Here is a 27,827-nt window from a genome sequence, read left to right on the forward strand (position 1 = left end):
CCCCTCAGACTCCCAGGCTCTGTCTCCATCCTGGGACAGGTGCCACTGCAGCCACTTGTGCCCACGGAACGTGGGGTCTGCACTTCCATGGATCTTCAGGAACTCTGGGGGGTCCAGCCCAACAGGCTTGACTCCGGCCAGCTCACAAGGGAAGCTATGTCCTCCTCAGAAGAAAACAAACCCACCCCAACACTTTACTTATCACAGAAACAGGTTGGACTAGAGACAGCTCTGAGGTGGAACATCTGCCTAGCACTGGAGAGACTCCGGGTTCTGAGCTTCATCTCCAGTTCCACACACCACACACACACACACACACACACACAGGGGGAGGGGGAGGGAGAGGGAAAGGGAGAGAGAAAGAGAGAGAGACTAGAGAGAGAGATCAGTGGTTTAGAGTGCTGCTCTTTCGAGGGACCCGGATTCGATTCACAACACCCACACAGTGGGCCATCTGTAGCTCCAGTTCCAGGGGATCCAGTGCCCTCTTCTGGCTTCTGGCATACGTGCAGAAAAACTTATACAGATAAAATTTAAAAAACCTAAAAACATAGACTAAGAATAAAAACCCATATACAATTGGTAAAGATTACTTTGTTTCTCTGTCAATTCCACATCCTCAGTAAACACACGCATTACAGGGTGACCCAGGTCACGTCTCCTCCTCCATCAGAACTAGGAGTCCATCCACTCCCTCCCCTCAACTCCTAGCCCTCCTCCCTCAGACCCGGGAGTCCAGGCCCCAGCCTCCTCCCTCAGACCCAGGGCTCCAGGCCCCAGCCTCCTCTCTCAGACCCAGGGCTCCAGGCCCCAGCTTCCTCCCTCACAGCTAGGAATCCAGGCCCCCCTAACTACCTCTTCTCCTAGGGACCCCAGCATCCGCACTCAGTCCTCAGATGGACTCATCTCTCCCAAAGCAAACACCTTGCCCGGAGCGTCACGGTGGGATCCCGAGCCTGCTGCCGGGCCCGCCCCCCCCCTGCGGTCCCTCCCACTTTTCCCAAACAAAGCTCCCGGCAACTTTCTCCCGGTCTTGCCCCGCCCGCCCGCGGCTCCCCTGCCCAGGCCGGGAGGTAGGAAGGCGCCGGCGGGAATCGGGGTCCTGCTTGGGGTGTGTGAGTTGGGGTGGGAAGTTCCGCGCGATGAGGTGAGGTGCGTGTTCCTGGGACCGCGTGGGAACTGCCCGCCGCCCTCCTCCTGCCTTGGGGCCCGAGTTTGCGCGGGGATGCAGCCGTAGTGTGGAGCTGGAACTTTCTGAGAGTTAGGGGCCTGGGGCAGGTCTGCGGCAGGGGGAGCGCGCGGGGTGGCCGGGGGCTGCGGACCCAGGACGTGCGTGCACAGGGCCGCAGCTCTCCTGCGGTGCGAGGCACGCGCCTCCCGGGCCATCCCTTCTGCAAGTGGCCGCCCTGTGGGCGTGTGGCCCCCTCTCGGAGCCGAGAAGGCGCGGGGGCGGCCCGGGGAGAGCCACGAGGTCCCGTGGACCTTCGTCCATGGCTCTTCTGAGGCTTGGGGACCAGGGCAGAGCATTAAGGATGTCTGTCTTGCCCAGCTCGTCTGTCTCTTTGTCTGGCCACATGGAAGTGGGCAGGGTTGGGATTTCAGCCTACGGGGGTCCTGAACGTCGCCGCCACACTGGGCTGGGCCTGGGGTCTTTGTTCGCTTAACCTCCACTAGGTCGGGAGTCCCGAGGAGGGGATGGGACTCAGAACTTTGGGAGCCTGGGAAAGTTCTGGAAGACATGGAAGCTCCGGGGAGGCGGTATCGGACAGTACGGGAAAAGTTTCCCCTGTTTCTGGCCTCCGGAAAGTCGACGGGAACTTGGGTTGGAGCCGAGCCCGGGGAGGGGGCGGGGCCGTGGAGGCTGCTTGCACGCAGGCCCCGCCCACAGCAGGGGTTGTGGGGAGCTGGGGGAGGGGATGCCAGGGCTCTTTGTTCTGGCCTCCAGATGGCTGGACGACCGAGTCCCAATGCCTGAGGCTTGATGGGCGCTTTGGCCCCAGCCCCGCCCGGTTCTGTGGTTGCTTTCTGGTCTCAGCCAGATAGCCACGACGATGCCCCCTTTCTCCGTGCCTGTCTGGGTCTCTGCCCCACTCTCTCTGGATCTCTCTTCCCTCTTTCCCTGGATCTTCCCTCTCCTTTTCCTGCAGCTGCTGCCCCTTTCTCAACACCTGTTCCTTCTTAGTGGGACTGGAGGTTCTCACTCCTGGCAACCTACCAGACTCTGCTCTTCCCTGAAATCGGTGATCCACACGCAGCTTTAGTCCACATGGCCTCAGGCACCACCCTGAGGTGGTCAGGTGACTTCAACCCAGAGCTAGTGTCTCCGAAAGCTTGGGAAGAACGGCCTCCCAGATCCCAGGCTTAGGTTACTCTGCTCCCTCGGACCAGGGGTCGAGGCTTCAGCCTGGAGGTCCAGGCCTAGCTTCCTCCCTCAGTCAGGGCTCCTGCCTTGTCCTTGCCAACACCATATACAGCTGCCGATCTTTGTCTCTGCAGGCCCAGATGGGGGAACCCCGGACTGGGGCCCCCCTGGACGATGGCGGGGGCTGGACGGGCAGCGAGGAAGGCAGCGAGGAGGGGACCGGAGGCAGTGAGGGTGTTGGAGGTGACGGGGGTCCTGATGCAGAGGGCGTGTGGAGCCCTGACATCGAGCAGAGTTTCCAGGAGGCCCTGGCCATCTACCCTCCCTGTGGCCGACGAAAGATCATCCTGTCCGATGAGGGCAAGATGTATGGTGAGTTCTCTGTGGTGGCCACCCTGACCCCAGTGGGAAAAGTCACACTAACTAACGTGTTTAGAGTCTAGCCAGCTCTGGTGGCACACACCTCAAGAGTTGAGGTCATCCTCAGCTACATACCGACTTCTACGCTAGCCTCATCTAGATAAGACCCTGTCTCAAAATAATAAACTGTGAGGCTGGGTGTGGTGGTACACTCAGGAGGCGGAGGCAGGTGGATGGATCTCTGAATGTGAGGCCAGCCTGGTCTACAGAGTGAGTTACAGGACACCCCGGGGCAAAGAAAGAGAAAGGAAAGAAAAAAAATGAATGAAAAAACAAAAAAGGCTCGCATCCTTCCCATGACTTAGAAAGACTAGCATTTTTTTCTGCACAGATGAGGGAAACTGAGGCACAGAAAAGCTAAGTGATTTGTCAGTGGCCACCTAGCTGCTCTGTGACCGACCGAGCTGGTGACCCTGTGGCCGAGGAGTTCCTCAGCCTGTCTTGGCTGTAGAGGAGTGAGGATTGTTGGCTTGCTGAGCTCATCCCTCATGCCTGTCTTCTCTGGCAGGAAGTTCTGCTGACAGTCTTGCTCTTTTCCATTTTGACTCTAGGCCGGAATGAACTCATTGCCCGTTACATCAAGCTGAGGACAGGGAAGACAAGAACTCGCAAGCAGGTCTCAAGACTGACACTTTGGGGCTTTGGTTTGGGGTCGGGCACTTCCTGAGGGCCATCTTCATGTGCTGCTTCAGGTTCAAGGCAGATGTGGTTCATGTGATTAAAAAAGAAAAGAAAAGCTTTTATGTGTGTGTGGGGTATCCATCCATGTGTGGACATAAAGCCTGTATATGTGTGGGGTACCCGTCCATGTGTGTGCATGAAGCTTGTATGTAGGGGATATCCATGCATGTGTGTGCATGCACATGTGGAGGTCAGTGGATGACCTCAGGTTTCATCTCAGTGCTGCTCACTGCTTTGAGACAGGGTCCCTCACTGGCCTGGAGCTTGCCGATTTGACCAGACTGAATCAGCAGCCAGGGTCGGCCTGCACCTGTCTGCGCTCCCTAGTGCTGAGATGATAAATTTATGTGGGTTGAACTGACACCCTCATGCATGAAGGGCGAGCATGGACTGAACCCTGGCCTCTGTTTCATGTATTTTCCCTGTGTTGTTGTAGGCATGCCAGATCCTTCTGTAAAATGATTGTGTTAGTGCCTGTGAGATGGCCCAGTGGCTATAGAGGCTTTACTGCTGAGCCTGACCTGAGTCAGTCCCTGGGAGCCACGTGGTAGGAGACCCAACTCCTCCAACTTGCCCTCTGACCTCTGCAGATGCGCCATGATGCGCCTGAACCCACATACATAAAATGTAATACAAAAAAACTCTACGTGCTTTTTTTTTTATCACGTGTGTGTGTGTGTTTGTGTGTGTGGCCATGTGCCATGGTGTGCATGTAGAAATCAGAAGACAGCATTCAGGAGTTGGTTCTCTTGTTCCACTGGGTAGGTCTCAGGGACGGAACTTTGAACGTTAGGGTTGGTGCCAGGTGCCTTTACCTGCGGAGCCATCTGGTCAGAGCTGGTATTCTGGAGGACGTTATTACAAACGGGCTCAGAGAGAGGCTGAAAACCCACGAAGGAAGGACAGGGGCCTGGAGGTCAGCCTTGGAGCTGCCATTCCACCCCTGCAGACAGCCTTCGGTCCCGGGCTTTGTCACCTGTGGAGGAACAACCGTCAGCTAAGGAGGAAGGGACCGCTCAGATCCACTTCTGTCCCTCCAGGTCTCCAGTCACATCCAGGTTTTGGCTCGAAGGAAATCGAGAGAAATCCAGTCCAAGCTAAAGGTAAGGATAGAGGAAGGGGCCGGGGGTGGGAGGGGTGGGGGGTGGGGGGGATGAGAGAGAGAAGGAGGAAGGGAGGTACAGATTCAGAGACAGTAAGAGAGAGACAGAGACTCGGATAGAGAAGAGGATGGAGACCCAGAGAGAGTGAGACATGGAGAGATCCCGAGAGAGACAGACCCAGAGAAATGGACGGACGCACACACACACACATACACACACACACACACACACACACACACACACCCAGAGAGATGGACACACACACACATACACACAGAGAGATGGACACACACACACACACAGACTCAGAGAGATGGACACACAGACACACACACACAGATGGACACACACACATGCACACACGCGCGCGCGGACACACACGTGTACACACACACACACACACACACACACACACACAGACTCAGAAAGACACAGTTCTATGGGGGTGGAAGCAGACAGAGACCCAGAGACGAGAAACAGACAGACAGACACGTGCACACTCACCCCGGGAGGAAGTGGGAAGATGGAGAATGAGAGAGATCCTTGGGGACCAGAGACCCTGAGGCGCAGGTCTGCTCATCCAGCAGAGGTTTTGTGGCTCATGTAGCTGATGGTTGGCTCTCCCTCTGCTTCGGGCCGTCCCTCCCTCTGTCCCTCATTTCTCCGCTCCATCCTTGCCCCCCTGGGCTGCAGCCACGCTTTCTTTCCTGGGAGAGACTCTGCTGTTTTCTCCTCTCCACTGTGAATTCCCCGTGTCCCCCAGCCTGAATCCCCGACACTACCTCTGTGTGTGATTTCTTTTTTCTCTTTTTTTTTTTGGTTTTTCAAGACAGGGTTTCTCTGTGTAGTTTTGGTGCCTGTCCTGGATCTCACTCTGTAGACCAGGCTGGCCTTGAACTCACAAAGATCCGCCTGTCTTTGTGAGTGCTGGGATTAAAGGCGTGCGCCACCACCGCCCGGCAATATCTGTGTGTGCTTTCTATTAGCCACGACTGTTTCCTGTTTTGTTTTGGTTTTCGAGACAGGGTTTCTCTGTGTAGTCTTGCCTTTCCTGGATCTTGCTCTGTAGCCCAGGTTGGCCTCGAACTCAGGTGTCTGCCTGCCCCCGCCTCCTGAGTGCTGGGATTAAAGGTGTGCGCCACCACTGCGGGCTTCCTTCCTGTTCTTTTACCTGGAGATGGTCCCTGCCCTTTCTGTGGGTCTGAGGCCCTCAGGTTCTGGTCTTTCCGTACTTTCCCGGTCCCCTGTGTGTTCTGTGTGGAACACGAAACACCCCTTCCTGTGCCCAGGGGTTCTTGAAAGTCTCATTTCCTGTAGCCCGGGCACCTGACTTAGAAAACCTGTCAGTATCTTACCCTGGGCTCGTGACCCTTCCTCCCTCTGAGGTAAGGTGCAGGGTGCTGCTCCATGCTCAGCCCCCCTTCTCTGCTGCATGCTGACTGGGGTGGTGGTCCGGTCCTAAGGGAGACAAAGCACAGCCTGCAGTTCCGAAGATGTGTTTTCTTTCTTCCCTTGGCTCCTCCCCGCGCCTGGGTCAGCCTCTGGGTGTAGTCAGTCCCCTTGCCCATCCTCCTCCCGCTGTACCTCACACACTGGGGGGGAGGGCAGAGGTGTAGGTGGGGGCCACCTCTGAGCTGTGTCACAGCTCCCCATGCCTTCGACCCCAGTCCTGACATTATCCCACACTGGCTATCCTGACTGGAACTCCCCACTCACCTGGACCTCACCTTTCCCCAGGACCAGGTCTCCAAGGACAAGGCCTTCCAGACCATGGTGACCATGTCGTCGTCGGCACAGCTCGTCTCTGCACCTTCCCTGCAGGCCAAGCTGGGTCCTTCTGGCCCCCAGGTGGTCTGGGCTGGGGACTGTGGAGATCTGGGATGGAAGGATGGTGCTGTAATGGCCGACAGGGTTGCCTGACCCGCATCTGTGTCTTCTCTTTAGGCCACTGAGCTTTTCCAGTTCTGGTCAGGGAGCTCTGGGCCACCATGGAATGTTCCAGAGTGAGTACTTTGTGTCCCCTGCACTTCCCCCTTCCCTCCCACCCATGTCCATTTTGGACATAGATTCTGAAGCCATACCATATGGCGTTGAAGTCTGGCCCTGCACTTTGCTGGCTGGGGGCTTGGTGGGGGTGACCACCACCAAGGGGGTGGTGACCCCTTCTGTGCTTAGGGCCTCGTACCTCATCTCTGAAAAGGGGTACATGTCCATGGAAAAAATGGCTCTGGAGTGAGAACATCAGCCCCAGAGGCTCATGGGAAGGCAGATGTAAAGCCCAGAGGCTACTGGAGGAACATGTGGATTCTAATGCACCATGGGAAGGCAGTTGTTTGGTGAGGTTCTCCTGGGAGGGATGGATGGGTCCCAAAGGATCCCCTTGGAGGGATCTAGGAGACCCTGAGGCTCATGGGAAGGCAGTTGTAGACCCAGAGGCTCCTGTAAGAAACAAAGGAAGCCATAAAGTCTCGTGGGAAGGCAGTTATGGATACAGATGGCCTTGGAAGGGACAAGGAGGGCCCAGAAGCTTATGGGGAGGAAGTCTTAGGGCTTCTTGGAGAGATGGGGGCTCCCAAGTATTATGAGAAGGGATATTTATGGCCCAAGCCTCAAGGACAGACTCAAGGCTCAAGGTTCCCAAGAGGCTTGTGGGAAGATAGTAATAAACCTAGAGGCTTCTGGGAAGGATGAGCAGGTCTCAGAGGATCATGGGAGGGTCTATGAGTGCCCTTTAGAATTGCCTGTGAAGGCTGGTTTCCAGATCCCTGAGGTGGCTCGGGCTTGGGGGTGGGGAAGGGGTTACTTTCTTCTTTCATACTTGGGAGGGAGAACATGAGTGTCAAGGGTACCTAGAGTGAGCTCAGCCTGGAGACCCCTGGGCACTGAGGTAACCAGATGTGTTGTAGGACAAGGAGCCCTGGCAGCATGAGGGCGACATGGAGTGTGTGTATGAGAGAGATCAGAAGGAGTCCCCAGGGACCGAGGGGACTGCAGGTGTGCTGCAGAGGAGGGTGCCTGGGTGCTGGAGAGCCCATAGTCAAATGGGGGAGACCAGCGCTGACTGAGACATCGCTTTCAGAAATTCAAAATGGAAGTGTGTGCAGCGTTGTGAGGAACCGCCATGGGTTTTATGGTGAGGGAGAAAGTTCTGGGGTTTTCTCTGAGGTTAGTAGGGCTTAGCCAGATGAAGTGGGGGTGGGATATTCTAGGCAGATAAACAACATATGTACGATTCACAGGCAGGAAACTGAGGTGAGCCTCTGCAGTGAGGGGGCTGTATCAAGCAGCTGGGACACCAGATATTTACTGAACACCTACTGAGTGAGTGTCTGGGTGTGCTCTTTGTTTTTCTTTTGAGACAGGGTTTCTCTGTGTAGTTTTGGTGCCTGTTTTGGATCTCGCTCTGTAGTCCAGGCTGGCCTCGAACTCACAGAGATCCACCTTTCTCTGTCTCCCGAGTGCTGGGATTAAATGCGTGCACCACCGCCACCCGGCTTGCTCTTATTGAGGAACAAAGTAGGAAACGGTACATTCCCGGACCTGTGTACGTATAAAGTAAGGAATATATATGTGAGGAATTGAGTTCGTTCTGGGGCCTGCGCGTGCTAGTCAAGCGTTCTGCCATCGGGCCCAGAGACAGCCTCTCAGCTCTGTAGCCCAGACTAGATCCTCCTGCCTCAGCCCCCTAATGTCTGTGATGTCCACTGTATGCCACCGTACCCACTAAGACCTGCTTTAGATGGCCACCATTTGAGTGGTGACCCGATGACGTGAGATCATGGCATTGTGGGAAATCCATTGAAGCACAAAGTTGACAGCTGAGAAGAGGTTGGGAATCCAGTTGGAAGGTCCCTGGGCTTGTCTTTCTCGTCTTGGTCTGTTGACCCTCGACCTCTTCTGACCTCTGGCCTTTCAGTCTCCTGACCATCATCTCCTGACCTCTGGCCTCTCAGTCTCCTGACTATCACCTCCTGAGCTACCTTTAGGCCTCTGGAGTGTGAGTCTACAATGATTATTTGTGAGCAGTCAGTTGAATTAGAATCTACTAAATGTGTAGCTGGGCATGGTTGCACACACCTTTAGTCCCAGCTCTTGGGAGGCAGAGGGAGGTGGGTCTTTGTGTGTTCTAGGACAGCCAGGGCTACATAATGAGGCCTCGTTTCAAAAATAAAATTAAATTTACATGAAAAGTTCCATTCCTCAGGCATGACTAGTGCTAAGTGGCAATGTGGCCAGTGGCCACTACCTTGGGACGGTTACAGAGGTGGAACATTTCCATCACATAGAACAGGTGCAGTGGTATATTCCTGTTTTCCCTGGACTCTACAAGTTGAGGTAGAAGGATCTCGAGTTCCAGGCCAGCCTGGGCCACACAGCAAGACCCTGTAGCAAAACCCAGACCTCGGGGTGCAGCTCAATGGTAGAGCCATTGTCTAGAATCCCCCAGTGAGGGGCTGGGGTGTGGCTCAGTGGTAGAGCCCCTGCCTAGAATCCCCCAGTGAGGGGCTGGGGTGTGGCTCAGTGGTGGAGCCCCTGCCTAGAATCCCCCAGTGAGGGGCTGGGGTGTGGCTCAGTGGTAGAGCCCCTGCCTAGAACCCCCAGTGAGGGGCATGTTGCTCGGTGGAACCCATGCCTAGCATACTTGAAGCACTAGGTTCAATTCTAGTATTGCCAAAACAGCAAAAATCTTGGTCCTCATGGACCAAGTCCTTGGGACTGACCGGGGTTGGAGTCCATGTTTTATGGCACCCTAGCTGTGTGGCTTTGGGCAGACCAGTTGACACTGACCTCAGTCTCATGTGAAAAACGTGAGAAGTCATTTCACCTACTGCATGGAATGTTCTGGTGGGGGAGCCTGGCCTTTCATGATGGACAGTGGCCGGTTCAGACAGCTTCACTGCACTGCACTCATGGGGCTCCTTTTGTCCTGCAGCGTGAAGCCGTTCTCACAGACAGCGTTCTCTGTGTCGCTGACCCCCCCATCCACTGACCTACCAGGTGAGAGTCTGCTCCCCCGCCCCTCTGTCTTTCTCTGTTCCTGACCCGGCAGCGATTCCTTCACCTTTCTGTCCACTGGGCACAGCCAAGTGTCAAAACTTAATTCAAATTAGCCGAAACTGGAGGGGAGGGGGAGGGGGAGGAGGAGGGGAAGGAAAGAAACAAAGGACAGAACGGTGGCTTCAGGCATGGCTGGATCCAGCCACTCAGTGTCAACATTAGGGGTTGCTTCCATCTGTTTTTCTCCGTGGCAGCTTCATTTCCATGAAGACTGCCCACAGCCCAGAGTCCACCCCGGTGGCCCATGGGATGGCCACATTGGCAGGTGAAAGAGTCCTGGGGCCCTCGGTTTGTTTGTTACTTTTCTGTTGCTGTGATATGGGAACACCATGGCCAAGGCAATCGTAGGAGGTTTTATGTGGGGCTTATGGTTCCAGAGGCTCAGATCCATCCATGATGGCAGAGTGGGAGGCGTGGTGGCAGGAGCAGGAAGCCGAAGGTTCGCGAGACAGGGTTTCTCTTTGTAGCTTTGCGCCTTTCCTGGAACTCGCTTTGGAGACCAGGCTGGCCTCGAACTCACAGATCTGCCTGCCTCTGCCTCCCGAGTGCTGGGATTAAAGGCGTGCGCCACCACCGCCTGGCTATTTATTTATTTTCAAGACAGGGTTTCTCTGTGTATCCCTGGCTGTCCTAGAACTCGACCTGTTGACCAGGCTGGCCTGGAACTCTCAAGAGGCCTGCCTCTGCCTCCCAAGGGCTGCGATTAAAGGCACATGCCACTACGCCCAGCCTGTGGGCTCACTTCTTGAACCATAAGCTTAAAGTTGGGAGCACAAACTGGGAATGGTGTAGGGCTTTGAAACCTCAGAGCGCACTCCCAGTGGTATACTCTCTCTGGCAAGGCCATACCTCCTAAACTTACCCACACAGCCCTGAGGTACAGCTCTTGCAGACCGCCATGCTCACCAATTAATGCGTCTGACTACAAGTAACAGTACTGCTTTCCCGTCCTTACGGTGGCTGCACTTTAATCTCCCAGCAGCCCAGTACTAAGGCTGGAACTTGAGGGGAATTCTGTCCCCTCAGATGGCTGTGTTGCTGCTGCTAAGGGTAGTATTAACTATTAAATATTTAGCTATTTTTTTTTTTAAAGATTTATGTGTATGAGTGCTTTGCTTGCATGTATTTAGGTGTGCTGTGTGTGTGCCTGGTGCCCCGAGAGGCCACAAGCGAGTACACTAGCTGCCCTGGAACTGGAGTAAAGACTGTTGTGAAGCCAGGTCTCGGAAAGAGCATCGGTGCTCTTAGCAGCTGAGCTGTCTCCAATGCCCTTCTCCCCCTGGTTTTCTTTTTTGAGACAGTCCGTGTATCCCAGGGCGGGCACTTGCTTTGTAGCGGAGTGTGACTGAACTCATGTTCACGCTGTCACAAGACACCTCCCACGTGCTAGGATGGTGTGTGCTCCTGTTCCAAGGTGGAGCTAGGGGAAGGGCCCAGGGCTTCCTGCACGCCAGGCCGGCGCTCCAAGTGAAGGTGGCCAAGAGAGAACAGTCCATCCTGGTGAGCAATTCTCTTTCTCCTCTTTCCAGGGTATGAGCCGCCCCCAGCCCTCTCACCCCTGCCCGCACCTGCTCCGTCTCCCCCAGCCTGGCAGGCTCGGGCCCTGGGCACCGCGCGCCTGCAGCTGGTGGAGTTCTCAGCTTTTGTGGAACCACCGGATGCAGTTGACTCGGTGAGTGAAGCCCGGGCAGTTGCTGGGTGATGCTGTAGGGCAAGGACGGGAGGCAGAGAAGTCCTCACCGTCAGCAGCATCACCTGCAGGGTGCATTCAGTCGGCCTGCTCTGTGCTGTGCAGGGTTTCCTTCTGATTTATGAATGTGGAAACCAGAGGCCAACTGGAGGCGTGTCTACCTTGTGTTTTGAGATGGTCTCTCATTGCGCTTGTGCTTACCCAGGAGCCCAGACTGGCTGAGCAGTGAGCCTGGGCTACACCTGTCTGTCCCTCAACAGCACTGAAATTATAGGCACACGTTGCCAAGCCTGTTACTGTGGTGTCCTGGGACTCGAGCACAGTGTTCGTTCTTTCATCTAAGGCTTTCATGTCAGGCTTTGCAGTCACACACTAAGGACCTGGAAAGAGTCATAGTTCTACTTTCTTCTGATTGTTTATTGTTAAAGTGGGTCTCCCTCTGTAGCTCAGGCTAGCCTTGAACTTTGTGATCTTTCTACCTCAGCTTGCTGAGGGCTGGGATGGCATGCATGCAGCGTTTCATATGTATTCTCAGCAGGTAGGCTGAACAGATGTGTTACCCCAGTGATTCGGGAACTGGCCCTTGCCATTTTGTGGCTCTGCCATTTTCTAGGGTTATAGAATCTTCTGGGTTCTCTGCATCCAGCCAGCAGATGGAGGAAGGGAGAGTATAGGATTTCCTGTGCCCAGGGCTTTTTTTTTTTTTTTTTTTAAATAAATGGCCATTCAGTTCCTTATTAGATCATCAGATGTTTTGGACAGGCACAGTAACACAGCTTCACAGAGTTAAACAAATGCAACATAAACAAAAGTAATACACCTTAAAATAATATTCTACAACAGAGAAAGAACAAAAGAAAAAGAAAATCCTGCATTGTTACAGGGTTTTACATAATGTTGAATGCTTTCTATATTCTTGGAGGAGGTCTGGCTGGCTGGCATGGATTCACCCATGAAGTCTGGTTACTGCGTTGTAACTTGGCTTTTTTTTTTTTAATGCTGAATGCCGTTTATTGTAGGAAGGAGGAGGTCTTAAATACAGGCTTACAGCACAATGGGAGAACCCCAGAGGGCAGAAGTTCGCTACAGATACAGATGTTTTACAATCTTGCATCTAAGCTGTTAATGCCCAATATGCAGGATACACAGACAAGGGACTTCCCTTAAGCATTCAGGAGGGTGGAACCAGGCAGAGAATTAGCATAGGAAGGATATCAAGGTCAAGGTCAGCAAGCAAGGCAACAGTTACCCAAAATGGGGGCCAGGGCCCTACAGGTCCCCCTTTTACTAAAAAATGAGCTTCTGACTTAGGTTGGTGGGATGTCAGCAGGTCACCTTACCCGGTCACCTTACCCATCATGGAGACGCCTGCCCAGGCCACACAGGTGCTCTGTCTTAGGTTGGTGAGTGCCCCCCAGACATTACCCGTCTCTGAATACTCATTATCATACAGGCTCAATCGTGTGTGAGCCGCAGAGTTAACTGCTGCCAAAGATCTCAAAGTGGCACTGGGCTTGCAATCTGTATGGTTTTTCTTTTTTTCTTTTTTTGAGACAGGGTTTCTCTCTGTAGCTTTGTGCCTTTCCTGGAACTCACTCTGTAGTCCAGGCTGGCTTTGAACTCACAGAGATCCACCTACCTCTGCCTCCTGAGTGCTGGGATTAAAGGTGTGCCCAGGTTTTATGGGCTGGGCTTGAATGAAGCTACTCACAGGTCTATTCACATTCTGTAGGCCAGGTCTTAGCCATGTGCTCACACCTAACTGCAGAGGCCTGGGAAGTGTATGTAGCTCACTGCATGCAGTGTCTCTGAAATCACACTAATGCCATCCACCAGGTTGTCAAGGTTACTAAAAAGGGTGATGCTGGTGAGACTTACATTGGAAGTCTGTGATCCCAGAACCCTGGAGCCTGAAGGAGTATTGCTTTTAGTTCAGAAGTCAGTCTGAAGGCTGGGGACTTAGCTCAGTTGGTAGAGTATAAGCCTGTGTGAAGCTTTGGGTTACATCCCAAGGGTTCCGTATACTGGGTGTGGTGGTGCGTGCGTGCGTGCGTGCAGCCTCAATCCACTGGAGGTGGAGGTGGGGGATCAGAAACTCATAGTTACCCTCTTTTACACTGGGAGTTTTGAGGCCAAGCAGGAACACACAAGACACTGTCTCAACAAAACAAGCAAGCATGGCGGCACACTCCTTTAATCCCAGCACTTGAGAGTCAGAGGCAGGAGGATTTCTGAGAGTTTAAGGCCAGCCTGGTCTATATAGACAGAGTTCCAAGACAGCCAGGGGTACATAGAGAGACCCTGTATCAAAAACAAAAACAAAAAAACAAAAACCAATTGGCTCTATAATAGTGAATTCAAAGCTAGCATTGGCTACAGAAAGTTACCTTGTCCCAAAAATCCAGGAAGAGGAACTGGGTGTGGTGGTGCACACCTTTAATCAATCCCAGCACTTGGGAGGTAGAGGCCGGTGAAACTGAATTCTAGGCCAGCAGAGCTACAGAGTGAGACCCTAGTGCAAAATAACAAATAAGCAGCAAAAGTAAAAACAAAACCCCAAACAAAAAACTTCCCTAAACAAAACCAAAAAAACCCCAGCATGTACACACAAAACAAAACTAAAAACCAAAAAGAGAAACGCCCACAGCAAAACTGAAGGCATCCCTTCGCATCCCAACTGGAGCAGGAGCTGAAGCCCTCCGGCTGCTTACAGACCCCTGCACCATCTGAACTCTGTCCTGCGTGTCCTTGTCTGCTTACCATGGCCCCCACAGTCTGGTAAGGGCCTTCTCTGGGTCTGGCTGTGAGTGACTCTGGCTTAATTTTCTCATGGGATTTTCCCAAGCCTTCTGCTAAAAATATCATGTGCCATCTTTTTATTAGATTTTTTTTAAGTGTGTGTGTGCGTCTGTGTGTGTGTGTGTGTGTGTGTGTGTGTGTGTGTGATGCAAGGTGCCCAAAGAGGCCAGAAGAGAGCATCCAGTCCCCTGGAGCTGGAGTTACAGGTGGTTGTGAGCCACCTCTCTTGCGGGCTTACACCACCATACCTGGTTCATGGACCATCACTTTTGAGCCTTTTTCTATACTTGCCAGGATATTTTTCATAGCATAAATGATTCCTGACATTTCTTTTATCTGTAAGTAAGTTGATTTAAGCTTCCCTTCTCTGTGGTAGAATGAACTCTGAAAGTTCAGGGACTTAGTGGTCCTTTTTTTTGTTTGTTTGTTTTGTTTTGTTTTAAGAAATTTTATATTCATTTTACATACCAACCACAGATCTGCCTCTCTTCCCTCCTCCTGCCCCCACAGCCTGCTCCTCCAACCTACCCCCCATTCCCTCTTCCAACAGACTCAGTGGTCTTTTAGCCCCAGCACCAAGACTAGTACTAGCATACAACCAGCCTGTCTGGTGGTGTTGCTTCTTTTTTTACTCTTTGGGGACCCTCCACCTAGCTCCCAAATAAAGTACACAGAGACTTAATCTTGCTTATGAATGCCCGGCCTTAGCTTGGCCTGTTTCTAGCCAGCTTTTCTTAATTTATCCTGTCTAGCTTTTGCCTCTGGGCTTTTACCTTTCTCTATTTCTGTGTAGCTTTGTTTACATCTCACTCCAAGGCTGGCTCTGTGGCTGGGTGGCTGGCTGGGTGGCTGGGTGGCTGGCTGGGTGGCTGGGTGGCTGGCTGTGTGGCTGGCTGGGTGGCTGGGTGGCTGGGTGGCTGGCTCTGTGGCTGGCTGGGTGGCTGGCTCTGTGGCTGGGTGGCTGGCTGGGTGGCTGGCTGTGTGGCTGGCTGGGTGGCTGGCTGGGTGGCTGGCTCTGTGGCTGGCTGGGTGGCTGGCTCTGTGGCTGGCTGTGTGGCTGGGTGGCTGGCTCTGTGGCTGAGTGGCTGGCTGTGTGGCTGGCTGGGTGGCTGGCTGTGTGGCTGGCTGGGTGGCTGGCTCTGTGGCTGGCTGGGTGGCTGGCTCTGTGGCTGGGTGGCTGGCCCCTGGAGTCATCTCCTCCTTTTCCTATTCCTTGATCCTCTCCTTCTATTTATTCTCTCTGCCTGCCAGCCCTGCCTATCCTTTCTCCCTCCTCGCTATTGACCATTTAGCTCTTTATTAGACCATCAGGTGTTTTAGGCAGGCAAAGTAACACAGCTTCACAGAGTTAAACAAATGCAACATAAAAGAATGCAACACATCTTTGCATCATTAAACAAATATTCCACAACATAAACAAATGTAACACATCTTTAGCTAATACTGTACATGACTAGTTCTTAAGTATATAGAGGGGGTCTCCCTGGGAGCTGGTGAAGTTTTCCCTGAAAGGACATGTGTAAGTTGGGCTTTGAGGGCTATGTAGGAGTTTGCTGGGTGCAACATTGTAAATAACACACGAACAGAGATGGAATTTTTAAGGATATTAATGACAAAATTTGGTAGGAGCTGGCGAAATAATAAGGTGGGAGCTGGTGGTGTTGCGGGCGCTGGACTCGGGGACTGAGTCAGCTCTGGAGCTGTGTAAGGGACGAAACATGTCGGAGAGGCTGGGCCAGAGAATGGAAGAGGATTTGAGCTCGTTGGGACAGTGGGGGCAGAGAAGGAATAGGCGGATTGCTGGGGCCACAGGGCTGGATGTGGCCCAGGGTGTGGCATGTGCTGGCCAGTAGGTCTGTTGGGTGAGGATCTGGGTCTAGCCCTTGTCCCCTGCCTGTCATCTGTAGTTCCAGAGGCACCTGTTTGTCCACATCAGTCAGCAGTGTCCCAGTCCCGGAGCACCACCCCTGGAGAGTGTGGACGTGCGGCAGATCTACGACAAGTTCCCTGAGAAAAAGGGTGGCCTCCGGGAGCTGTACGACCGAGGGCCACCCCATGCCTTCTTCCTGGTCAAGTTCTGGGTGAGTGTGAGTGCTCCCAAGTCACGGTATTGCCAGCCAGGCACAAGGAGGGCCTTGGGTCTGCCTTGGCCACACTTCAGAAACAAAAACAAAGCAAAACAAACACTGTGGTTTTTGTTGTTGTTTGTTTTTTCTCTCTCTTCTTTGCTCTTTGAGGGGCTTGCCACCCAGCTCCCAAATAAATCACACATGGAGACTTATTCTTATAAATGCCCAGCTTTCCTTAACTTAAATTATCTCATCTACCTTTTGTCTCTGCGCTTTTTCCTTTTCCTCTGTAAATCTTACTTTCACTCTTACTCCAGGGCTGGCTGTGTGGATGGGTGGCCGGCCCCTGATGACCTCCTCTTCCTTTTCTCGTTCCTTGATCCCTCCTCCCAGATTTCTCTTCCTATTCTCTCTGCCTGCCAGCCTCTCCTATCCTTTCTCCTGCCTTGCAATTGGCCGTTCAGCTCTTTATTAGACCATCAGGTGTTTTAGACAGGCACAGTAACACAGCTTCACAGAGTTAAACAAATGCAACATAAAGGAATGCAACACATCTTTGCATCATTAAAACAAATGCTCCACAGCATAAACAAATGTAACACACCTTAAAATAATATTCTGTAACAAAACAGTATGTGGGAGACTGTAGGTGGAGTGTTAGTGCTTCCTAAGGCCGGCTCTGGGATGGAGCCGAGTGTCTGCAGATCTTGGGGACATGGAGGGCTGTGGCTAAGAGCACCTCTTTCTGAGGCCCATCTGATTTTCTGTCCAGTCACATGATTGACACTGACGAGCTCAGGGTGTCTGGTCCTGAAAGGAAATCCACAGTGGATTTCAGTCAGTTTGGTTCCCCTGGGTGTCTGGTTATAATGCTTTTTGAGCCTTGTATCATGGTACATGCCTGTCATTCCAATGATCAAGAGTCTGAGGCAGGAGGATCCAGAGTTCAAGGACAGCCTAGATGACTTAGGGAGACCTTAGCTCAAACCAAACTAAACCAAACAAACCAAGAGGGCCGGAGTCAAGAGCACTGGCTGCTCTTCCAGAGGACAGAGGCTCAATCCTCAGCACCCACGTGTGTCTGAAACTCTAGTTCCAGAGGAACTCTTCTGGCCTCTGAGGGTGCTGCACATATGTGGTGCTCAGACATACATGCAGCAGAGCACGCGTGCACATAAAACTAAAGAAATCCTGAAAAAAGGCAAAACAACAAAACCACTAAGCTTTCTGGGTGGAGGCCTGAGACGGCTGTGAGGGGGCTGCTGCAGGCTGGCCAGTATTAGGGTTCAGAGGCTCCTCCGGCTCCCTGTCAGAAACCTGGCTCCTGCTGAGGTGGGAAGGCAGCTGCTGAGGCCTTTCTCCCTGGCTGTCCTGGAACTCCCGCTGTAGACCAGGCTGGTCTTGAACTCCAGACATCCGCCTGCCTCTGAATGCTGGGATTAAAGGCGTGAGCCATCCTTTTTGAGACAGACTCTCTTTCACATTATAGCCTAGACTGACCTCCAACCAATAGTCCTCTTTACCTCAGCCTTCCAAATGCTAGGGTTCCAGTTGTGGGCTGCCATGGCCACAGACACTGGGATTTGTCCTGCATCAAAATGCCCTGTTGCTGGGGTGGTGGTGGAGTCAGACCTCTGAATAGAGTGTCCTGGCCAAAGAGCAGCAGCGAAAGGACAGAGAACAGGCAGATTCTGCTTCTCAAGGATGCCCGCGACAGGCTTTGAGGCCTGTCCTGCCGGTCTGACATTTGGATGATGGGCACAGGTGCATTCTTGAGGATGGGCGGGGAGGAGAGGTTAGAGTCCTCCAGAGGAGCCTGGCCCTGCTGATGGGGGGTAGGGAGGTGGGGGAGGATATGGAACCAGTTGCTAGGGTAACTTGCCTGCTAGTAACGAGGCCCTTGTCAGAAGCTAAAGTCCCCCCCCCTTTTTTTTTTAATCCTCCCTCCATTTCCTTAGTCTCCAGACCTCAACCATGTTCTGTGGTGTTTCCATTTTGAGACGCTGTCTTTCTCTGTGTGTTGACCATGCTGGTCTCAAACTCACAATCCTGCGTCAACCTCCCAAGGGCTAGCCTTATAAGCTTGCACTATTATGCCTAGCTGAACTCGAGAGCTAGGGGCTTCAGGCAAAAAGGTTGGGTTCTCTGGATCCCAGGTTCCTAGAGAGTGAGGGTCAGGACTCTTCTTGGGACCCCATTTCTCTAGTCCTGGAACATGGGGTGGGTCTTCTACAGAGCACATATGCTGACTTGGGGACTTTGGAAGCTGAGCCGGGGTGCGGGGGTGAGCAGGTGGGTGTAGCTCAGGGATCCAGGCTCCGGGTCAGAATTTGTCGGGTTTCCCCAGCTCACCTGTGCCTCTCCATCTCATCTCAGGCGGACCTGAACTGGGGCCCAAGTGGTGAAGAGGCAGGGGCCAGTGGAGGCAGCGGCGGCTTCTATGGAGTGAGCAGCCAGTATGAGAGCCGGGAGCTCATGACACTTACCTGCTCCTCCAAGGTCTGCTCCTTTGGCAAGCAAGTGGTGGAGAAAGTGGAGGTGAGGCCCAGGGCTGGGGCGCAGCACGCATCAAGAGTAAGCGGTCCCAGGCGTGTGGGTGCGTGTGCGCGGTAGGGCCATCCCAACCTCTCTGGCAGTTCAGTGCGTGTGCTGGGAATTAACTCCAAAGAAGGTCGAGGATGTAGTTTAGTTAGTAGAACGTTTGCCCTGCACCATGTAGACTAATCATCAGGAGTTTCAAGCCTATCCTCAGCTACATAAGGAGTTCCAGGCTAGCCTGGGCTACATGAGACCATGTCTCAAACAAAACAGGAATAAGCCACTAACAGTAACAGCTGGGGCTCATTTCAAGGGTTGAAAGGTGTAGAGACTGAATCTACAAGATAAAAGGTTCCTAAGAGTATTGTAGGAGTCTGTGGGGTAAGGAGACAGGCGTTATGCCTGAGGGACTGTGGGACTTGAGGACTCAAGCTCTGCTTGGAGATACTATCCAGGGTGTTTGAAAGTCACAAGGTTTCAGATCATGACTGAGGAGATGGAAGGTTCCCGGTTTGCAGGTTCAGAGGCCCCGAGTTGGGCACCCAGCGGCCCCGGGCATTAAAGGTGGGGTGCTTGGAGTACTCTGGCTGGTTCCTAGGCTGGCCGCTGTTTGTCTCAGCCACGGTGTTTCCCGTTCCCAGACAGAGCGGGCCCAGCTGGAGGACGGGCGCTTTGTGTACCGCCTCCTGCGTTCCCCCATGTGTGAGTACCTGGTCAATTTCCTACACAAGCTGCGGCAACTGCCGGAACGCTACATGATGAACAGTGTCTTGGAGAACTTCACCATCCTCCAGGTGACAGACTGGGGCGGGCCAGCCGGACTTAAAGTAGACCCTCAGCCTCTAGGGGTCCGCACTCTGCCTCTAGGACATGGTGGGGTGGGGCACGACATGGGGCTCCCCTGTCCCACGTGGAAAGCCCATCCTCACGGGGACAGCTGAAGCTACCTCAGCTTCCAAGCATCTGGCTTACTAGAGGGGTCCAGAGCTAGTGGACGGACGTTCCTTTGATTTGGGGTTGTACTAATATGATCTCTAATCCTTTTACCTGTGGCATAGTGGAGACCCCTTTTCTCAGGAATGTGACGTGATGGGGAGGTCCCTCCCTGCCAGCTCTCAGCTTAGGGGTAACCCCTTTGCCCAAGGAACCTGACCTGCAGGGCATCCCTCCTACTTGGGGTGCATAGCATGGCAGGCGTCCCTTTCTTGGGAGGTGGGAAGAGGCCAAAGGCCTTGATAACTAGGGGTGGGCAGGGGAGTCTCACCGCACCCACGCACGCGCACACGCACGCGCACACCACCCCCGCCACAGCATAAGCCTGTCCTCCTCCAGGTGGTGACAAACAGGGACACTCAGGAACTGCTGCTGTGCACAGCCTACGTCTTCGAGGTCTCCACCAGTGAACGCGGAGCCCAGCATCACATCTACCGCCTGGTCAGGGACTGAAGGGGCCCACTGCTGGGTTTCCTCACAACACCCCCTTCCCACGAAGGACCCTTTGGCTCTCTCTGTACCCCTCGCTTGGAGAGGGGGCCATGATTCAAAAAAAAAGGCCTGATCTCAGAAGCTCGAGCAATGGGGGCTGGCTCCTATTAGAGGGGAGCCCCAAAACTTGGTTGTTGAGCTGAACGAGCTGTTTGAGGTTAGAGCTCCAATATGGGACCTCACAGGGAACATCTGACAGGACAGATCACTCCTCAGCGTCAGGGACCGGGGACAGGAGGGCACACCCACAGGTGTGCCCACAGGTGCAGCGCTGTCCTCTCCGTTCTCCAAGGGCCCCCCTTTGCTCTTCTGGAACAGGGAGCTGGGCTATGTGGGGGATATTACTCACTGCCTTTACCCTTCCTGTTTCCACACCACCCCCATGTCTGCCTCTCCCCAACACTTGCTCTGATCTGGAATGTCACACATTGAAGATAACTTTCCCAGCTGGGAGCAGAGTGAAGTGGGACCCGGATTTTTTTTTTTTTTTAATATAAGGAGATATTTATACACGGTGTTAAGGATGTAATGTTATCTCAGCTAGGCGAGCAGTGGGGTGGGACTTCTTAATCTTGTCCCCATTTTAAATGAGCCTCAGACCAGCCTGCCACCTTCCTTTCCCCAAGAAGGATGGTTTATGTTCCGAAGGAGAATAAAACTATTTTTACCAAAACGGAGGGGATTTATTTGAGGTGTCATGTGGGAGGTGGCAGACAGATGGCGTAGGGAGGAGGGAATGGGGAAGGAAGCTGGGGACGGGAGGCCCTGGCCCCGTGCGTGCGGGAAGTGATGGCTGTCTGCGGGGGCAGACACCTGGCTCCCCGGGGGATGAGTCCCGAGGCACGGGGCTCCAAGCCTAAGGCCAGCCGGGAAGGCAACATTTCCTGGCTGCATGGAGGTGCATGGGTGCCGATGGGGCGGGCTGGGGCTAGCGGTACCGGGCCAGCCTGTCGTACACGTGGTCCAGATTTCTACACAGGAATATTGAGAGCGTCATGAAGCCGAGCTGCGGGAGAAAGGAGATGCTTCAGGGTTGGAGAAGGGGTGGTACCCTAAGGGGGAGGCGGAAAGTGGGCGTTCATAGGAGCGTGCAGTGATTGGCGGCGCTGCGAGCGGGAGGCCTGCGGCAGTCTGAAAAGGAGGAAGCTCAGAGGCAGGCCCAGGGAACTTTATTCCGGAGACTCGGCAGTCTCCGCGTGTGCTCCGACCTCCACCTCAGCGCCCGAGCTCTCGGTCTCGGGCGGCTCCTCGTCTGCATCCCACAACGGCCAGGGCCCCAGAGCCATGGGTAGCTTGCCTTGTGGAGCCTTGTCCCCCCACGTGGGGCAGGCACCCGCCATGCCCCTGGTGCCCCACGGGGTGCTGCTGCGTCCGCTGCCGCTGCTAAGCCCGCCCCAGCGCCCGCCGCTGCCGTCAGCGCTTAGCCCGGGAATAGGGCTCGAACCCTCGGCTCCCGGCAGCGGCAGCACCGGCTCTCTGCTGAAAGCTCTACGATGTAGCTGCAGGCACAGCGCCATGCCGCTCACCTGCGGGAGAGGGGAGGGGGCAGCGCACGCCTGGCCAAGAGTTTGCAGAAGCCACGTCTCCGCCCCATCTCATGCTAGTGTGGCGATTGATAAAGACGGTACAGCTAAGCAAGCGTTGCCTCGGCAACGGGAAAGCACAGCTAGACCAATCACTGATGGGGGCGGGGTCAAGTCACCTCAAGAAGACCGACTCCGAGACAGATTCCCACTATGGAGATGAGGTTGTTGTGCAGCCACTTCCGGAGGCTCTGCGCGCAGCCCTGGGGGTGCAGGAAACATGTAAGGGCGATGTTTGCTTCTGAAACTCACCCTCAAGCCCAGGGGCCTCTCAGATCCTCTTTCAGTACCCAGTGCCTGGGTATCCAAGCACGTCTTGTCCAAGCTTTACCCAGTGCCTGTGTTCCAGGCTCCGCCCCTTTTGTCACTAACTTTCCTAGTGGCCCCGCCCCGTCCAGCTCACGCACCACCGGCCTCCAGATACCATGCTCCTGAGAAGGTCCCGACCACTTACGAGGGACTGCCCTTTTGGTCTGTCTTCTGTAGCCTCCCCTCCCAAAGCTCGCCCCCTGGTGCCACGCCCCATGTAGGTCTGGATCACATCCGAGGGTCCCAACCCTCCCTGGCCCCTCCCACCTTCTTGCTTTGGACTCCTGATGCCGGCCTGCATAGGCCACACTCACCTCGGGGGCCCCGCCCCTTCTTCCTTTTTTCCTAGCCTCCTCCTTTCCTTCCGAGGTCACGCCTTTGATATTAGCCGCCCCCTCCAAGCCCGGCCTGCTCTCTTAAGACTCGGCACCCTAAGAGTCCCGCCCCCTCGACGGCCCACTTCTCCAGTGTCCCGCCCCAACGAGGCCCGGCCGGGTCTAGAGCTGCGGGCTACCGCCGGTCCCACCTCGCGGTAGATGTGGGCTTTTGCGGGGAGTGCGCATAGGTCGGCGGTCTGCCTCAGTTTCGCCCGCGGCCCCAGCCGGCTAATCTGGGAGAAGAAGAGCTTATCAAAGCCCGAGGAGTCATTGGTCGCCGTGGAGTTGTAGCAGGAGCAGGGCACGAAGGGCTCGTCCGACTCGTTCCCTCTCAGCATGCGGGCGCTCATCCAGTCCCGCGGAGAGTGCCAGCCGCAGCAGCGCAGCTGATGGGGTGGGGGGACAGAGTCAGGGGCCCGGCGTCACGGGTGTAGGTGTGCAGCCAGGCCTGGGAGCCGGGTAGGGAGGATGGGTATGTAAGTGGCAATGGGCTGGAGATACGAAGGGGCCAAAGAGACCTGGGTTCAGGAGAGGAGCATCCGGTGAACCTGAGATTGTGGGTGGTTGGATTCTGTCTCGGGATGGGTGGATGCGGGAGCCCCTCGCACAGAATTTTAGGACAGGGTCTAGGGATTGGGGGCGTAGTAACATGCAGACAGAGATACTGTCATCTGGGGTGCTCAAGCAGTGTGTGACGGGATGAGGGAACAGGTGACCTGCGGCCCGCACGGACGCAGAGTCTCCTTAAAGCCCAGGCTGAGGCTGGTTGTAGAGCCACGTTAGAGCCCGGGGTGTTAACCGGAAGAGATGTAGGAGCTCACACACCTGGAACTGCGCGTAGTCCCAGCTCTCTTCAGCCGCTGTGTCATCCGGGTCCGTGCGGTAGCTGTGGATCGTCTGCAGCACCAGCTCCTGCACCTTTCGCTCCAGCTGAGGGGGTGTAGGTGGGGATGGGATGAACTGGCCGCCCGCCCCAGCCCCGCCGCGGGGTTCCCCCCAGGAGCACAATTACCACCCTTGGCAGGGGCTCCCTTCCTCAGAATCGCAGAGCTGTTTCTAAGGGTCTTCAGGTCTCCAGTGCTTCCTTTTTTTTTTTTAAGTTTAAATTTAATTTTGGAATAAAATTATTTTTGAATAAAATTATTCAATAAAATTATTTTCCTGTAGCCCGCATTGGTCTGGAACTGATCCTCCTAACCAGCTTCTGGGTGCTGGCATTGGCAGGGTTGGGGACCAAACCGACCACCACCTCCTGAATGGCAGCAAGCACTCAATCAGCTGAATAAATGCTACCAAGTAGAAGTCGGTCTGTGTCTGCCTCTGCCGCCGCCCTCCCTCTCTCCAGAGTCTCTCTATGTAACTGGCGGCCCTAGAACTGATTGTACAGACCAAGCTGGCCTCACAGAGATCTGTTTGCCTCTTCCTCCAGAGTACTGGAGTTAAAGATGTGTGCCATCACACACGGCCTATTCTTTTTTGATAGATACGACCTTACTCTGTTGCCCAGGCTAGCCTTGGTCTCTTGGGCTAATGTGAGCCTGTGAGTAACTAGGACACACGCAAAGCCACGCCAGCCTTCCCTTTCTGTGTGCCTCTGTCCCGGTCTTCCTTCACTGTCTCTGTGTACGTGTGGTGTTCTGTGGCTCAGCTTCCTGGTTGGTGGCAGTGCCCACATGCCTTTCCCCCTCTACTCCTGCCCCTCACCCTCCACGGCTGGGGAAATAGTGTTGGTAAGCTCACCCGGATCCGCTGGGTGGAGATGAGGATCCCCAGGGTGATCTGTGTGGCAAACAGGAGCAGCAGCATCCCGAAGTACTGAGGACAGAGTGGAGAGGGAGGTGAGGAGGGAGAAGGCCTTGGAGGGGCGGAACAGGAGCCGTGCTGGGGACGCTACTCACCAGGCCCAGGAGACAGCGCAGCTCCTTCAGAGCCCCCACACAGCCCAGGAGGGCCATGGCCATGGTGAGGACACCCGAGACAGCCAGGACCTTGGACCAGGTCTGCAGTGGTACGAAGGACAAGCCTACGGCCGTGAAAGTCAGTGAGGGTGGGCTGGGAGACACAGCTCCACTAGGCCGCCCAGGCAGGGCCCCATCTCCTGGATCGCTCTCTCCCTTACTCAGAATCTGCCTGGGCCTCTGGCTCTGTCCCACCCCGAGTCTCATGTACCTCAGGCTGGCCTTGAACTCACTCTGCAGCCAGGGGTGACCTGGACCTTCTGATCTTCCTGCCTGATAACAGATGTGAGCCATCACATACACCCTAGAATTGTTCTGAGGTACACATGAGAACCATTGTTCAGTGTGAGAAATATGAGTTGCTATCTTTTTCTGTGGCACTCTGTAGACCAGGCTGGCCTCGAACTCACAGAGATCCGCCCACCTGCCTCTGCCTCCCGAGTGCTGGATTAAAGGCCTGGGCCACCACCGCCCGGCCGAGTTGCTATGGTTTTGATGGCCACTTTATCAGGAGTTTCCTTGCTATTACTGTTTTTCTGCTCTTCCCCTCCCCTGCTGTGGGACACCCAGCAAGAGACTTCCCTTCCGTGAACCTCAAGAAGGGAGGGTCTGTGAGCCCCGGTCCAAGACGCGACACAGGAAGTATTTCTGTTATTATTGTTTGTAATCATGGCCTCATTTTGTTATGGCTGTTTTGAGTCAGATCTTACAGAGTCCAGCCTGGCCTCCAACTGTGTAGCCAAGGATAGCCTTGAGCTCCTGATCCTCCAGCTCCACCTCTTGAGTGCTAGGATGATAGCATGCACCACCATGTCCAGTTTACATGGCCTGTTTGCCAGGGAAGACACGGGGCAAAGACATGGGGCGCAGAGGCAAGGTGGCAGTGGCCAGTGGGGCTCTAGAGTTTCAGTCCTGTCTGGGAAGTTGGTAACTACTGAGGGCCTCTGGGGCAAAGGAGATACCCGGAGATGCCTTGGGGTGGGGTTCTGGGTCAGGTCCACCCCAGGAAGACCCTCCCTTACTGCCCAGCCCCCTCACCCACAAAGGACACGAAGCTGGTCTTGTCAATGAGGATCCAGGTGCCAAAGCAGAAGATCAGACCGCCTAGTACCTAGGGGAGAGAAGAGCATGAGGCTGCGGGCGAACCGGGACCACGGTGTCCCGGGGCCCCCGCTGGGTAGCCCTGAGGAGACTCACAAAGAAGAAGAGGTTGAAAACGAAGAGGAAGTACTTGATGAGACTGAGGCAACTCTCCTGGGCTGACATCTTCGCCTAGATGGGGAGCGACCCACTCGAGGAACCCAGACAGAAGTGGTGTTGGCCACAGGGAACGAGGGGATAATGGTCGGAGGAGGGAGAGAGGGTGAGAGGAGGCGCAAAGGAAGAGGGCAGAGAAAGAGGAAGTTCCAGGGGTGGAGCCCCACCCAGCCCTTTTCATAGTGACTGTCAGCTGGGCCCCATCTTCTTCGTGGGCTCACAGGGCAAGTACCTGAGGGTCTTTGGAATGTGTGGGTACCAAGGACACAACGGGTGGTTCCTCGCAGGTGCTCATGGCTCGGGGAGGGTGCACAGGGGCTCCTGATTGACTTCTGCCCACGTCTCCCTGGGGCCTCAGGCTTGTCTCTGCGGGGCTAACCTCACAGACACTCTGACCTCACCGTCCACTGGCCCCGCCCCTGCATCTTGTGGTCCTGCTCTGCTCTGGACCCACTGCCCTGAACTGACTCTCTCTCTCTGCCCTTCTTCCTCTGGGTCTCTTTCTTTCTCTGGGTCCCTCTCCGCCTCTGCCGTGTGTGTGTGTGTGTGTGTGTGTGTGTGTGTGTGTGTGTCTTTGGGTCTCCCCCCCCCCAGACCAGGTGCTCCCTTGTGCTTGGGGCCCGGTTGGACACCTGGGGAAGTGAAAGTGTTGGGGAGGAGGTGAGAGGAGGTGTGACAGTCCCAGGGGTGAGGGGAGCAGCTAGGCAGTGCCTGAACATCCGGCAGAGGAAGTGAACCTCAGGTGGCACTTCCTGCCTCTTCGGAGAAACGGGTGTGTGTGTGTGTGTGTGTGTGTGTGTGTGTGACCAGAAGAGCCAGGCATCCGCAGTGTGTGTGTGGGGCACTTGCTCACACCCAGCATCTCCACGGTTTCCTATGATGTGCCCAGGAGTTCCTCACAGATTTCCAGTATTGTGAGGGGTTCCCATCACCCAGCTTCCTATCCAAACCCTGGGTCTCTGAGTTGGCAGCTCTGTCTTCTGAGACAAGACTCATCTGTTTTTTTTTCTTTCTTTTTATGTGCATGTATGTGCTGTGTGTTCATGTGAGTGTACACGTGCATTTGGAGGCCAGAGGACAGCATCAGATGTCATTCCTTGGAACCTGTCCACTTGTGGGTTTTTTTTTTGTTTGTTTGTTTGTTTTGTTCATTTTGTTTTTGTTTTTCGAGACAGGGTTTCTCTGTGACCCTGGCTGTCCTGGAACTCACTCTGTAGACCAGGCTGACCTCGAACTCACAGAGATCCTCCTGCCTCTGCCTCCTGAGTGCTGGGATTAAAGGCGTGCGCCACCACTGCCCCGCTCCCTTCCTTTATTTTTAATGAGGTGTATGTGTGTGTGTGGTGTGTGTGAGTGTGTGTGTGGTGTGTGTGTGTGTGGTATGTGTTTATGTGGCGTGTGTGTGTGTGTGTGTGTGTGTGTGTGGTATGTGTGGGGTGTCTATGTGTGTGAGTGTGTGTTGTATGTGTGTGTGTATGGTGAATGTGTGTGTGGTGTGTGTGAGTGTGTATGGTGAGTGTGTGTGTTAGAGAATAACTTTTGGGGGTTGGGTCTTCCCTGTCACAGGTTGTACCCCAAGTAAGGTTCAGCTACTCATCCCCAATAAGCTAGTTAAAAGAACTAATTAATAGTGGAAAACAGCCGGGCAGTGGTGGCGCACACCTTTGATCCCAGCACTAGGGAGGCAGAGGCAGGGGGATCTCTGCGAGTTCCAGGCCAGTCTGGATCTATAGGAATTTCAGCCACACCCCTATGGTCGTGCATGCCCTGGCTGGACACTTAGTCATTTCTGCCTAGTCATTTCTGGGTGATACATCCTACGTAACCCGTGTGTTATGTGGTCACATAATTGTGACCACGTGATCAATGTGCATGCGTGGAGTAGCCACGTGGGCCTGTGTGCACACGTGCAGGTAGGCCCTTAAAAAGGCAGGCCCCATGTCCTGCCCCCCCCCCCGCCCCCAGCCCCTTCTCCCACATGTGACCTTTCAGCAGGCCTGATCACATCTATCCCTTTCTCCGTTCTGAATAAAACTCTTGTTAGTGGATTCTGTTGTGTTCCGTGACTTTTCCTCGCAGGGCAAGAGCGTTGCTAAAAAACATCACGGGGCAGGCACCGAAACTACTCAGAGAATCCG

The 27,827-nt window shown here is 54.4% G+C and overlaps 2 protein-coding genes across 6 annotated transcripts; one reads left to right on the forward strand and one right to left on the reverse strand.

Moving 5' to 3' along the window:
• The first annotated feature begins 974 nt into the window (after nt 1-974).
• On the forward strand, nt 975-20,271 carry Tead2 (TEA domain transcription factor 2). Of its 3 annotated transcripts, none has more exons than XM_028861879.2 (12): nt 975-1,073; nt 2,497-2,734; nt 3,334-3,398; nt 4,504-4,566; nt 6,304-6,414; nt 6,511-6,569; nt 9,500-9,564; nt 11,154-11,296; nt 16,021-16,194; nt 18,559-18,720; nt 19,362-19,514; nt 20,053-20,271. In XM_028861879.2, the coding sequence occupies exons 2-12, from the start codon at nt 2,503-2,505 to the stop codon at nt 20,164-20,166; spliced, it is 1,341 nt and encodes a 446-aa protein (XP_028717712.1). In that variant the 5' UTR covers nt 975-1,073; nt 2,497-2,502; the 3' UTR covers nt 20,167-20,271. The 3 variants fall into 3 exon arrangements, with proteins under 3 accessions (XP_028717712.1, XP_037056646.1, XP_037056647.1); XM_037200751.1 differs by having other exon boundaries at nt 19,366-19,514; nt 20,053-20,137; XM_037200752.1 differs by having other exon boundaries at nt 1,071-1,152.
• Nucleotides 20,272-20,866: 595 nt separating this feature from the next.
• On the reverse strand, nt 20,867-26,318 carry Cd37 (CD37 molecule). Of its 3 annotated transcripts, XM_028861883.2 has the most exons (9): nt 25,922-26,318; nt 25,630-25,704; nt 25,471-25,543; nt 24,373-24,497; nt 24,215-24,289; nt 23,300-23,404; nt 22,624-22,860; nt 21,908-21,991; nt 20,867-21,211 (listed from the first exon to the last, which is right to left on the reverse strand). In XM_028861883.2, the coding sequence occupies exons 1-9, from the start codon at nt 25,982-25,984 to the stop codon at nt 21,134-21,136; spliced, it is 915 nt and encodes a 304-aa protein (XP_028717716.1). In that variant the 5' UTR covers nt 25,985-26,318; the 3' UTR covers nt 20,867-21,133. The 3 variants fall into 3 exon arrangements, with proteins under 3 accessions (XP_028717716.1, XP_028717713.1, XP_028717715.1); XM_028861880.2 differs by having other exon boundaries at nt 25,630-26,218; XM_028861882.2 differs by lacking the exons at nt 25,630-25,704; nt 25,922-26,318 and having other exon boundaries at nt 25,475-25,543.
• Nucleotides 26,319-27,827: the final 1,509 nt, after the last annotated feature.

This window comes from Peromyscus leucopus, chromosome 1 (genome assembly GCF_004664715.2).
Source record: "Peromyscus leucopus breed LL Stock chromosome 1, UCI_PerLeu_2.1, whole genome shotgun sequence".
Lineage (NCBI taxonomy): Eukaryota > Metazoa > Chordata > Mammalia > Rodentia > Cricetidae > Peromyscus > Peromyscus leucopus.

Coding starts and splice junctions, on each gene's coding strand:
- Tead2 (XM_028861879.2), top strand. CDS start 2,503: ATGGGGGAACCCCGGACTGGGGCCCCCCTGGACGATGGCGGGGGCTGG. Junction 2,735..3,333: donor CGATGAGGGCAAGATGTATG/GTGAGTTCTCTG, acceptor TTTTGACTCTAG/GCCGGAATGAACTCATTGCC. Junction 3,399..4,503: donor AGACAAGAACTCGCAAGCAG/GTCTCAAGACTG, acceptor CTGTCCCTCCAG/GTCTCCAGTCACATCCAGGT.
- Cd37 (XM_028861883.2), bottom strand. CDS start 25,984: ATGAGCACCTGCGAGGAACCACCCGTTGTGTCCTTGGTACCCACACAT. Junction 25,705..25,921: donor CACATTCCAAAGACCCTCAG/GTACTTGCCCTG, acceptor CTCCCCATCTAG/GCGAAGATGTCAGCCCAGGA. Junction 23,405..24,214: donor TCTCCACCCAGCGGATCCGG/GTGAGCTTACCA, acceptor ACACCCCCTCAG/CTGGAGCGAAAGGTGCAGGA.